Genomic DNA, 13,555 nt, shown 5'->3' on the forward strand with positions numbered 1-13,555 from the left:
CACAGATTAATAGAATGCCAGTTAGGTGTTAAATAATGCCTGCTAAAATTTTTATATCCCTGATAAGTCAATTATCATCAATCATTACTATTAATATTTGAGATCTCATGTGTTTACTAGAGAAAATGCTCTATGATTCAACAAATTCTCCTTTCCTAATAATATGTTTCAGATAATTTCTGGCTCATATTTGCCCTTGACTTTGAGATGGTTTAAGATCAAATTAATCCATGAAACCATGGTTATTTTTAATTTAATTTTTGCAACCACTCACACTTTAAATATCACCATTTTTCCATATTTGAGATTTTTTTTCTTTGTACCTAACCCATTTCCAAATTAAACAGGAGGAAAAAGTACATATCAATGGAGAGATATTTTACTTTAGTATATTATATAATTCCTGCTTTTAGAATTTTTAATTAAAAAGTTTCAACGTATTTTTGTGCCTATATCACAAGCAGTAACATAATGTGTGATATTTATTTGTGTAATATTTCTTTAGGTTGAAATTCTTGTTTGCACCACAATTTTTATTCTTATTGCCTTTTTAATCAGCAAAATGCTTGTTTTATATTCAAAGGACTTTCTTTAATACAATATGGAATGTGTTAATCACAACTCAATTTCTTGGTGATAAAATAAGATTCTTTCCCCTGTAATATGTAAGCTTAGTGCTACATTATAGGCATTCTGATTTGTGACATTGGAAGACAGACACACTCAAGGAGAAAGGGAGATCATGATATGAAATCAGAGTTTCATAGTATTTAAAAGCTACAGAGGTTACTTTCCTTTCACTGTCCCTCTCATTTTAAAAATGAGGAATTTGGGCCCCATTGTGGCTGAGGGGAAAGTATGAGCTCACACAGTCAACAGGAGGCTGTAGGTGGATATTAAAGACACACTTTCTGCCACAACAATGAAGGGTTTTTGTGCACTTTGGACTACGTGTAGATTCTTCCTTTACTAATGTGAACTGCAGTTTTCTGTTTCCTGGTAACAGTTTTCTTTTGTTAAAACTATATAATTTGGGGGGATCAGCTTGGTCATCAGGAGAGGTTGCAAGGTCATCTGCAATCCTGTACACCAGTGCTCTTCACTCGAATTTTTAATCCTTATCTCTTATCTTTCCTTCCTGAGGCTTCCATCCTCCAAATGGTGATGTGCATTGTGGCAGTTAATTTTTTACTTTGTAATTTATTCATTCATTTGAAACTCAGGGGAAGCTGTGATGGAGTTTTCAGTTCGTAAGTAAGTCTCCAGGCTCTGCATTCCTGTGCTCTTTCTGTACTGGCTGGGTCCTCCAAGCTCTTCTCCGAGGAGCCCGTTACTCCTTCCAGTCTCTGTAGAGGAAGGGCATCTAAGGAGTCAAGTCCGCATGGCTCTATCACTAGAAGTCCGCAGTGCAAGACAAGGGAGATCCGTGCTTAGTGTGGCTTGGATGGGTCGGCACCACAGCCCAATGGACTACACGCTCTAAAGATGGATTGTCACTCAAACCTTCTGAAATATTCAACCTTAGTTTTTCTCTTACTCGGGTTTAGCCACGAAGGATAGAATTTGGTTTTGTTCCAAGATCATCACATCAACACGAAGCCAAAGTTTACAGTTTCCGAACACTTCTGTTCCATCTGGATTTTGTTTTTCTTTTCAGTGGTAGCCAGGCCAAATGGATGGTTGGGGGCAGCGTTTGGATATATTTCTTAAGCGTCTCATCTGAGATGATAGAAGATAGAAATCGAAATGACTCTTATCTGATGTAAAGCAACCGGGCCGGTGAGAGAGAAAAACACTCCTCCGCCAAGAGCCATTAGCATCTAGGCTTCTGGGGCAGGGCATCCGGATGTGAGCTTTGCAGCATTCGGCCCAGCCTGGAGCTGCAGAAGTGCATGCCGGGGTCTGGGAAGGGAGCGTGGCGCTGTCCGCGGTGCTGAAATCCAGATGCGCTCCGGGTGGGCTCTGGAGACCCCGGGGTCCCTGCGCTGGGCTGCTCGGGGCTGCGCGTGGTGCGGGGTGCGCGGCGCCGTGCGGGGGAGGGGTGGGCGCGCGAGCCCGCCGCCTGCTGCGAGTCGCGCACGCGCGCCCGGGACTGCCTGCCCCTCTCCCTTCCTTCTCTCCCTCTCTCTCTCTCTGTCTCTCTCTCTGACTTGCCTGTGTGTGTGTGTGTGTGTGTGTGTATGTGTGTGTGTGTGTGTATGTGTGTGCAGTGCGCGCGCGTGTGTGAGAGCGAGGAGAGAGGGAGAAGGGAGCTCGAGAGAGGGTGAGAGTGTGAGAGAGCATGCGAAGGTGCTGAATAGTCCCAGACACCGGGACCCAAAGCGGCAGCCGGGCGGACAACTGCATTCAGCCAGTCCTCCGGACTTCGGGAGCGGGGGACAGGGCGCTGGGCAGCATCCAGGAGCCAACATCAGGACCGGGGGGGATTCGTGTGCCTCCGCTTCAGCTTTTTAGCCGCTTGGTGCTAAAATTGCCATCTCAAAATGCAGAGGATCTAGAGTGCTGAGGAAAACGGCCAGAGAAGGAAGAGGAGGAAAAGGAAAAATAAAAGAGGGGATATTTTGTGGATGTTCCACTTTTTTTCTTGGAAATGCAAAAGATTATGCATATTTCTGTTCTCCTTCCTCCTGTCTTATGGGGACTGATTATCGGTGTTTCTGCTAACAGCATACAGATAGGTAGGTGCTCTTTGTGCTGTCTTTTGGAATTGTGCATAATTTTGGTGGTGATTTTCTGTTCACAGTGGACAAATTAATTCATGTCATGTAGACTTATGTCATACCTTGACTGCAATCCACATTTAAAACTACCTAGAATAGCCATGATTTTCCTAGGGTGAAGGAAGGCGAACGACGGTGGCTTTGAGGCTGTAGAAGAGGGTTTCTCACTGTCAACCCCACATTATATTTTAATTTGGCTTTAAAGACATCTGTATCCGTGTTCTGTCAGAGTCTCCAGGGATGCTTGTGCTTAGGAGGAGGACGGACGTTTCTGGCTAGCTACCTTGCTCTTAGACTCTCCTCTGTGTCTTGGCCACCTTTTGGGTGTTCGACCCCCCGCTGCCCGCGGAAATGCACAGTGAGCCCCTAGCCTGATTAAGAGACCGATGGGCTGCCGGGCGGGCGCTAGCGGGCTCCGCTCCTGTCCTCCAGGGCACTGACATGGTTTTCTTGCTTGCTGTTTGTCTTTTGCAGGGGGGCTATTTCCCAGGGGTGCCGATCAAGAATACAGTGCATTTCGGGTAGGGATGGTTCAGTTTTCCACTTCGGAGTTCAGACTGACACCCCACATCGACAATTTGGAGGTAGCCAACAGCTTCGCAGTCACCAACGCTTGTAAGTCATGAATATTCATGTCTTTCCAGTGCTGCACGCGGAAGTCTAGTGAATGCGAGTGTGGGATGGTGTGCGTGTGCCCGTGTGTGTGCGTGTCCTGTGTGGGTGGGAGTGACTGCACACGCGCGTGCGTGTAAGTGCTTAGGGAGAAGGGCTACAATGTGGGGGACCCCCGCTGGCTATTAGGGGGGCTGCGGTGGAGAGGAAGCAAAAGGCATCAGAGAGTGTACGCACTAAGATTGGGTTTGGGGAATGGAGATGGGGGTCTCTCTTGATTTCAGGGGAACCTCGCTGGGCACCAATGCTCCAGGGAGACTGTCCCCACCGCTGCCCCCTCTCGTGCCGGTTGGCACGCTGCCAACCGGGAACACGTTGTTCCCCAGGGCGCGCTGTGGGGCGCTTGGACAGATCCCACGAGGGACAGCCAGAGCCCTGCCTTCTGGCCCAGCAGCTGCAGCCTGCGCTTGCGCTCAGGGCTCCCCCCGCGCTGCCTCCGCGCGAGCCCCACGTCCTTCTCTTCCACGGGACAAGTTGTCACAATGGCTGTGGAGTTGGGCTTGGGGCTGTTACATAACGCCCACCAGAGGGCCGCCGGCGCGAGGCTGAAGCAGGCCCACAGAAGCCAAGGGAGGGGTCGGGGGAGAGGAGGAGCAGAAAGGATGGGGAAGGGAGAAGCGAGTAAGGATGCAGAAGCCTTGATGGATAAGGATCCGCGCGATGATGGGATGCGGGAGGCATGGGGATGGGGTCGGGGATGCAGACCAGGGTGGGGAGCTCCCAGCCTCCGCCCCGCGCTCCTCCTGCCTAAGTTGAGGACGGCCATCCAGCCCGAGAGGCGACGGGCAGCTCGCAGGGCTGGTCGCGCTTTGTTCTCGGGTCACCAGCTCAGCCACAGGCTTCCTGGGAGGAGGATGTGGATGCGGCTGAGTTTTAAAATCTGAAGAAGTCGCTGATCAGCCATTTTAGCCGTTGCTCTTCTCCATCCTAGCGGGTTTGCTCGGCGCAGGGTCCCGGACTGGCGAGGAAGATCTCGCAAGGCTTCGGGCAAAGTCGTGGGAGCCAGGCCCACGGGCACCATCGAGGCCCGGGCAGGCGGCGGCGGGTCCCCGCGCGGCGTGGCCCAGCCGCACCTTCCTGCCTCTCCCAGCTGCCACCATTTCCTGCCGCTGGGCTGGGAGATGTGACGTTCATAGCTTTCATTTCACGGGTAACAATTTCAGGACGATTTTCAGATGTCCCCTTTCCTCTTTCGCTCCTAGCGGAAAATTACAAGAAAACCCAAAGCCAGTGTATCCCCCCATTAGACCGACTGAGGGCCCTCTCACCCACGCCCCCAAGTGACGATGCCTCAAGCACACCAGGACCCTGACCACAGTTTGCAACTACGGACCCTAGATAGATGAATGAAAGCACTGTCTTTGGGTAGAACACAGTGATCACGTTAGTTAGTTATTCCTAGGGTCATATACATGACCAGATTCTCTTTAGAAAGGACCAACTTGTCATGGTATCAGTGCTGTTTTCTTCATATGCTAATGCAAGACAGAGAAGGGAGAGATAGACAGACAGAGAGAGAGAGACAGACAGACATAGATGGAGAAAAGAGAGAGAGAGAGAGATAGGTAGAGAGAGAGAGAGAGAGGGAGGGAGGGAGGGAGACACAGAGAATCTGCAGTTTCAAAAATGTCAGAATTTCCCAGTGTATTTACGGACATCACAGATGAGTACAAAGAAACTGTTCAGGTAAATTTCAAAGGCTTCCATATGTGACCTATTTACCTACTGGAATCAGGCTGTTCGTTTGCTACTGAGGAGTTTCCATTTCTCATGAATTACAAGGTTGATACGCGACTGTGCCGAACTGCTCTCTGATAAATACTCGTGACAAGGCTTTCTTTGCGAAGTAATAAACTCTAAGGGAAGACTGTGGGTATGAGAAATGCACAGATTCTTAACTATTACAAGTATGGTTTTTGAAAATAGTTAATAATTGGGAAGTTAATTATTGATGAAAATAATGAGAAGACCTTATGGAGAAAATAAACTACATCCCGAAGTATATTTCTTGATTCCAACAACTGTTGGATTAAATTGTAGTTAATGTGGTTTGTAACCTCAGTCTCAATATTTTTAATTGGTTTTAATACAACCTTTACTGAAATAAGATACACTTGAGAGCATGTACCTACATTAAACAATGCATAAGGCCATTAACTTTCACAGAGTGAATATATTTATGTAAGAAACACATGGTTTTCATTATTTTAAAAAGTAGCAAATTTAATGTATTGTCCAAGTTCTAAGAAGGTGGCAAGAAGGAATCCACTTTACACATTTTCTCTTTTGCTTTGGCAATAAGGAAAGCATAAAAATGTGTGAAACTCCATATCCTAAAGTCACCCTTTCATAAATTCCTACTCTAGAACAATAAGAAATAAAGCGTAGACCTCCAGGTACAGTTTAACATAGCTACAGTGAGAATTCAGAAGCTTGACATTTGCAGCTCCCACTTTCAAGAAATCTCACTGATGCTATGACCTGTGAGGCACTCTACCAGAAAACCATCTCAGAGGATAGGATCTTCTAGAGTTCACATGGACTGTGACAAACCATCTCAAAGTTTTTGTGATTCCGTTTGTTTCTTTCCGAATTTCAAAATCTATACAATGGTATATGTCTATTCTCTCTTTTCTTAAGGAAAGTAGGAAATACAAAATTAGTTTAATTATTCTAGGAGGAAAGGAGTTAAAGAGAGGGGAAAAGAGCAAAAAGATAGATGGGAGAAAGAGAGCAAGGAGAGAGCAAGATTGTCTTATGTAAAGTGTTACAATCCAACCAAACGTCTGTCTAAATTCCACGGTGAAAAGAATGAAGTTTCATGATGGAGTCTCCCATCTCAAATGCATCAAGTAGAATTTTGATCATTGGAATCCTACTCAAGATTTCATTCCAATACAGATTTTGTTTTTTGGGCTTTTCTTTATTCAGGAGAACCTATGGTTCTGTCCTATATGGACAGCTAAGATCAATGAATCTGTTACCCATTTCTCTCAGAAATCTAAGAAAGGAAACTCTACATCTGTGGTTAACAATATGCATGATTACTCAGTGCTTCTAAGGTAGCTTGTTAAGCCTCATACCCTCCCGAAGAGAAATTTCCACAGGTTTAAGTTCATATAATAAGAATGTCAGGTTTATAGTTGAATGATGTCAATTCATGGAATGAGAGGCACTTATTTGGGTGGATTTTAAACTTCACTTGCTAGATGGAGTAACTTAGGAATGTTGAGATAGAGACCAAGTTAATGATCCTAGGTGTCTACTGAATGATTGGAGGGTGTGCAAAGGAGAAGTCCTTTAATCTGAACTGAAGGCACAGAGCAATCAGCCCTGGCCCTTTTGTACTGTCACTGTGGAATGAAGAAGTACCTGTTTGTGCATATCTGTTTCCATGGATACCTGCAGGAATTGAGACAGATTTCCAATGTCGTCTTTACATTTTTCTCTTGTTTTGTTTTTCTTGCTGCTCCTATGCCCTGTTTTCTTTTTCTTTTCTCCCCTTTTAAAAAATATTTTTATCTACAAATAGTATTAAGATAATTTTTCAGCCTAATGTTTTAATGGAAGCCTCATTGTGAGAAGTCACACAGCAGAAATCTGGAAAGAAAACAGACTAGCATCTGACTATAGCAGTTGAAACTGGTGACAGGCGTCGGGATTCATCGTTCTCTTCATTCACTCTCTCACATGTTGAGTGCTTTCTACTTGTCAGAACCAAATAAATGCTGTCCACATGGCACCTTGTTTTTCTAACTTTTGCAGTCACTGATCTTTCCAGTGGTTTGTAAAGCTTCACAGACCTGCATGCTTTTAGTATGGTATGGAGGCAAAGGATAAGATCTTTAGCTTGGGATTGGAGAGGTATTTGATTAGTTCTTACACATAAGTAATTTATCACAATAATTGAAAAAATTCTGAACTTTTGGCAAAATAATAATTTTGATATTTGTGACTACATATATCACATAGTTAACATAACCAACCGATTTAAGGAAAATGTTAACTATTTGTATAACCTAATTAATTTTACTAAAATGTAGTGCTATCTTATGTTTTTGAGTTAAAAATGACTAAAATGCTTATCAAAATGTGTTTCTACTATTCAAGTGTTTAGAGATTGAATAAGTAAGTATTGACTTTATTCCATAAAAGTTTCTATGTATTTTGATAAATGATTTTGACAAATAACCATTTTTCTAGACAACACTGATTTAAGAAATTTATATTAAACTTCTATGCTACAGCATGAAGCACAAAAATATCAAACTTAAAGGAACAGCAGAAAAAAAAAAGAAAAAAAAAAGTCAAGCAGTGCATGGTGGCACACGCTTTAATCCCAGCATACCGGAGACAGAGGTAGGAGGATTGTTGTGAGTTTGAGGCCATTCTGAGACTACAGAGTGAATTTCAGGTCAGCCTGAGCTAGAGTGAGACCCTATCTCGAAAACAAAAACAAAAAAAGTCTAGTTTTTCTCTAAGCCAGCAGATGGAGATGTTGGAGAAAAATTGTGTTTTATAAAACTGTTGCGCACATTAGATATCTCCTAAAGCATTGTAATAATTTCTTTGGGAAAAAAAAACTTTTAAAAGTAATTAAATCTAAAATTTTAAACAATTTCATAAAATGTTGTTTGGAAATAATACCTGATAGCTTATTTGAGAAATAGGTTGCTTTGAATATATTCTTTAAGTAGTATATCTACAAATTTTGTAGACATGGTTCACAATAAAATAAAGTATAAATGTTAAAAAAATAGAACATATATAATATATTTAGGGTGTATATATATCAGCTTTTAAATCTTGATTACCCAGATAATGTTTTTGAGGTGTATTTCCTATTATTTGGTCTATTCTAAGCTTTTATTACACCGTACATGAAAGGAATTCTGAATGTGAGGGACATACATAAACATCTATAGTTATAATTATAGAGCGTATGCAGTTATTGCTTAGTTGCACCATTTCATTAATTTGGTGAGGAACATAAGCATAGTTTTTGCTACTCTAATCAATGCAAGACTTTAATAAAGTCAGAATCAATTTTGATTCTACAGGCAAGGATAACAAGTGATGACATGAGGAAAACGATGTACACAAACCAGGAAAAAGATACCTTACCCCTGGAATTTTAAATATTCAGTTATGGGGATATGGACATGGCTCAGTGGTTAAAGTCACTTGCCTGCCAAGTCTGCTGGCCTGGATTCAATTCCCCAGTACCCACATAAAGCCATATGCACAAAGTGGTGGGCGCATGCATTTGGAGATTTTGGCAATAGTAAGAGAACTTGACACATCTATCCTTTCTCTCTCCCTCTCTCTTTCTTTCTCTCAAAAAAAAAGAAGTGGATAAATATATAAATAAAAAAGATTAAAACCAATATTCAGTTACATTTAACTGAACATTTTAAAGAAATAGCTCCTTTATATCACAATAATTATTTTTAAATTATTTGTAATTAAACTTTCATTCTTCACTTGTCACAGGAGAATTTCAAGAAGACTAAAGAGGGCACTAAACAGAAATTGAAGAGTGACATTGGTAGAAATTTTTGAATGAAAGAAACTAAATATTTCAATAAAAATCCGTGTATAAAACTACCGAAGCTTAAAGCAGTAAGCATTTATTACTGTGCATTTCTAACATGAGGCCTTGCAGCTTAATCTGCTGACTCAAGACCTATGGATCATTTCCGTTTCACAGCAGGCCTTGAAAGAACTAGGGTCATTGTACGATGACATTGTGCCAATTGGATGCTGATTTATGCAGACTTCAGGTCCTCTCAGAGTCTTTCAGTGACACTTTAAAAACTTTCAAATTTCTTGGAGCCCTGAAAATTTTGAGGGAGGCTGGAAGAGCATTAGGTTCCTAATTTTTCCAGTATGTGTTGCTGTATAATTGAATTTTCAATGTAGTATTTTTCTCTCTTCCATTCACTTTCATCTTTTTACAAAAGTCAACAGAAATAATTTGCATAACACATGCTATTAGAGGAAATAAATTAAACTAGGCAACTATTTAAAAAAAAAAATTAAGCCAGCTAAGTGTTTGTATTAAACTTGATCATTTCATTTGGATGTTAATGTCCTCTGAGTAAATTTTATTTCTTTTTAATCTTAATTCTACTGAAGAACACATTCCATTAAAGATACTCTTTTTTTTATGAAGGCAGATTTTGAAAAATAATTCTTACATATCTTTATAATGATAATTCTGAAACTTCTTATAATATAAGTCTTTTAAGTAAAATAGGCAATAAGCTTTTGTTCACATTGTAACTTTTTTGCCAAATTGAATTTACTAATTTGTAGGAATGCAATGCTTTTCTTACATTTGTGTTGACTAAATGTAGGCCATCTATTGTATTCCAGTTTTATTCAGCTTAGAAACATTTTGTTATTTTGACAGTTTTACATTATAGGATGTGGACATTGAAAAATCGGTTAGGTAGACTTGCAATGTGACTGTTGAAGTCAGTGCGGTCAACTTTGTGAGTGTTACAAGCCTTCTCGAATTTTCTAGTGCGCTGGAGTTTATGCTAAGTATTTACCAATCAAAAATTTTATATTTGGCATTTGTCATAGAATTATACTTCTCAAAGTTGGAATTTTCTTTTTGTCATTCATTTCATTTTCAAAATATATATTGGCATCTGTCTTAAATCCTATATGGACCAAGCTATAATATGTGCTTGAATTTTTTCTATAAACTGGTTATGCGCAAAGTCATTACACATAAAGCTACAATTATGCACGCTAAGTGATTTGCTGAATATACATAAAATACTCATTTTAAAATTTATAACTGCTGGGCATGGTGGCACACGCCTTGAATCCCAGCACTTGGGAGGCAAAGGTAGGAGGATTGCCATGAGTTAGAGGCCACCCTGAGACTCCATGGTGAATTCCAGGTCAGCCTGGGCTAGAGTGAGACCATACCTCAAAACAAACAAACAAACAAAAAAGGTGTAAAATTTATAACTGCTGACTCTTATGATGGATGGGAGGTCATGTTCTCAGTAGTTTTAATGGTTGAATTCACTTCCAGGATCCTGACAGTAATGGTTCTTCTCAGCCTACATTTTATTTTGAGACTTTAATTCCTTTCCCAGTGTGAGCTGTTATATTATATACCAAAATAGTTGATATTATTTTCAAGCAAGTTTTATAGTAAAATACACAGAAATTCTACAAGATTCATCTTTTAGAGAGTATCTGGCAATGAGATATATATTGTTATATTTTCTCATTTTGGATTAATGGCTCTATTTGGACAATATGTGTGCCCTTTAATGTGTGTGGGGGGGTTGTTGAAGGGAGGAGAGATTACTTTATATGCATGCCTGTTTTGTGTGCCTATAGTCGACCTTTCAATTGTTTACTAGTAGTTTTTTGACATATTTGAATTGTATTGATATACTTCATATATTATTCATTTTTTCTTATTAACATATGATTGGAAAAAATTGTCAAAAGTGTTTATGCTATCTTTTAGGTTAAGGCTAGGGACATTTTAAAATCTTAGAATATTATTTATAATTATCGTTAGATGAATAGAATAAATAGGTGTAAGAAATAATAGGTCTATTTTAAAAATTACTTATGAATAAATAGGTATTTCAATTTTAGTATCTCTTCACTTTTCTCAGAAGACACTTATCTTTTTTGATGTTTCCTCTTGGATTTTACTTCCTAATTTTATACAATTTTGCTGTATAATTTTCATAATTTATCATTATAGTCTGTTAATATTGTCCTGTATTTCTACTTATTTCAGAATTAAAATATGAGCACAAGCTGGATTGAATTGATAAATTACCTAACGTTTAGTTTGTCTAATATAAGGTAAATAGGATGTTTTATTTGTAGGATTATTTTTCCTTTCATGTACAATTAACACCAAATGAGAAATACTATGGCATTTGCTTCCTCTATTTTCCTCTGATAATTATACCTGACAAATTTCAGAAAATCCCCTGCAGTACAAATATACTAAAACCTTTCTAAACACCCAAATTATGCTGAAAATGAGACAAATGTTTCAATCATTCATGAAGCTTCTGTGCTTATTACTAAAATATACTTGAATTAACCGCAGCTATTTACTTTGGCTTGAGGAATAATTTCAGCCCATCAGTGTTCTGTGGACGATACTGAATCTCAGCACAGAGCAGGGTTCTGTTTCAGCGTCAGCATCCAGTCACATCCCACTAGATCAGTTCAGCTCTGGAGGTGAGAACATCAACAATTTGTCTATTGATCTTGTATTTCATATGCATCAGGAGAAGCATGATATGGGCATCCTGAAGCACTCTTCCAGAGTGAAGAAAAATAATACTTTCTTTTCCTTCATTTCACGTTGAAATTTAAAATGTGGGAGGGGACGTCATGGATTAAAAGACGCAAACTCCACAGGTATTGTGTCTTGGTGTACTAGTCAGGATGGTAGGAATCTGGCAGTGAGACTAATTCTCTGTCTTTCCTTCCTTCCATCTCCCTCCATTTTTCTGTTGAATTAATGTCTGTATAGTTTGTGCTTAGAAAATTGTTGTTGATCCTCTGTATTTTCCTTGACCTACCATAACCAAGTTGAGTCAAGTAGAGAGACTACTAGTTATATTAGAAAAAATAACCCACAAATTTGAAGTGCTTTATTATTCTGGGTGGTAAAATAAATGGTTCTTGAAAATTATTGGATCAAATATTCACTGCAAATTTTGAGAAATATCATATTTAAAAATGTAGGAGACATGTGTCTAGACTGTGTTATGGGGCTTACGGTATCTCTCCATCACTCACTGACAAATGCTGAGGGCAAAGCTCCTCTTGGTGGGCGACAGGAGTGTGATGTTAAGTGTTGGTTATCAATGCTGATGCCATCCTCCTTGACATCTACTTAACAATTTAGCTATTAAAAAATTTCAGTATTTTAAAAATTAAAATGTCGTCAATGTGAAATAGTTTTAACAACTCTATTATACTTAAAATGCTAATAAGTCAGAAGAATATTTAACTAAAACAAATGATAATTCTCAAATCATATGTTTGCTCATTAAGGCTAATTATGGTTTTCTGTCAACACAAATTTTTTTTGAGGTAGAGTTTCACACTAGTCCATGCTGACCTGGAATTCACTATGTAGTCTCAGGGTGGCCTTGAACTCATGGTGATCCTCCTACCTCTGCCTCCAAGTGCTGGGATTAAAGGCATGCACTACCATGCCCAGTTTGAGACAAATTTTTTTGCTGAGTATCCCAGGCTGGAGCCAAATTTCAAATCCCTCTGCCTCACCCTCTCAAGTTCTAGGATGCAAGTCATGTGTCATCATTCCAAGCAAAACTAACTTTTTAAACATTTATTTATTTTGAGAGAAAATGAGGGAGAGAGAGTTAGATAGAAAGAGAATGGTCATGCCAGGGCATCCAGCAACTGCTAACCAATTTCAGACACATGCACCACCTCGTGTATCTCACTTATTTGGGTCCTGATGAATCAAACCAGGGTCTTTCAGCTTTACAGAAAAATGCCTTAACTGCTAAGCCATCTTTTCAGCCCCAAACTAATTTTTAAGGAAATTAATGAAAGATGATAAATAAGAGAATACAGAGAGTAATTCATCCTGGAAAAAAAGATCAAGTGTGAGATTTATTTTGGTCAAGAGGCTTGAAGATGTCATTACACACATCTTCAGGGTGTTAATTTGAAACACTATAGATATATTTCTCAGCTTTTGGCAGCAATTTTTATGTATTAAAAATAATATGACTATGCTCATGAAAGTCTGCACTAAGGGGAAGGCCCCACCTCATTAGCATCTCTCATCTATGAAAGTTGTTGAGAAAGTCTATTTTTCGGGATGTGTGTATTGTGTGCACATGCATGCACACACACACATGCATACACCATTTGCCAGGTTTTTTTGTTTTTTTTTTTTATTTTAAACACATCTTAAGTCACAGTGGTTTAATTTATGTCAGCTGTTTGGGAGAAGTTGAAAGTCTCCATGCTTCATGTGTAAAACGTGGACCTAAAATTTATCATTTAACATATTGTTGATATCGTTATCCCCAATTTGTAGTCATTACAATATGCTCACTGTTTTACCTCAAGAGAGGAAAAGGGAGGGTTATAGTCAATAATGCAGAAGGCTTGCAAAG

At 39.7% G+C, this 13,555-nt stretch overlaps 1 protein-coding gene across 6 annotated transcripts in view; it reads left to right on the forward strand.

Moving 5' to 3' along the window:
- Window positions 1-2,140: 2,140 nt before the first annotated feature.
- Window positions 2,141-13,555, forward strand: part of Gria2 (glutamate ionotropic receptor AMPA type subunit 2) — a 130,847-nt gene continuing 119,432 nt past the window's right edge. For 3 of the 6 annotated variants that reach the window (XM_045131115.1, XM_004655892.2, XM_045131116.1), the window contains exons 1-2: window positions 2,144-2,678; window positions 3,195-3,335. In XM_045131115.1, coding sequence (XP_044987050.1) covers window positions 2,591-2,678; window positions 3,195-3,335 — 229 coding nt within the window. In that variant the 5' untranslated portion in view covers window positions 2,144-2,590. Of the gene's footprint in view, window positions 2,679-3,194; window positions 3,336-13,555 lie in introns of all 6 variants that reach the window. The other 3 variants (XM_004655890.2, XM_045131114.1, XM_045131113.1) reach the window with 3 other exon arrangements.

This window comes from Jaculus jaculus, chromosome 12 (assembly GCF_020740685.1).
Source record: "Jaculus jaculus isolate mJacJac1 chromosome 12, mJacJac1.mat.Y.cur, whole genome shotgun sequence".
Taxonomy (NCBI): Eukaryota; Metazoa; Chordata; class Mammalia; order Rodentia; family Dipodidae; genus Jaculus; species Jaculus jaculus.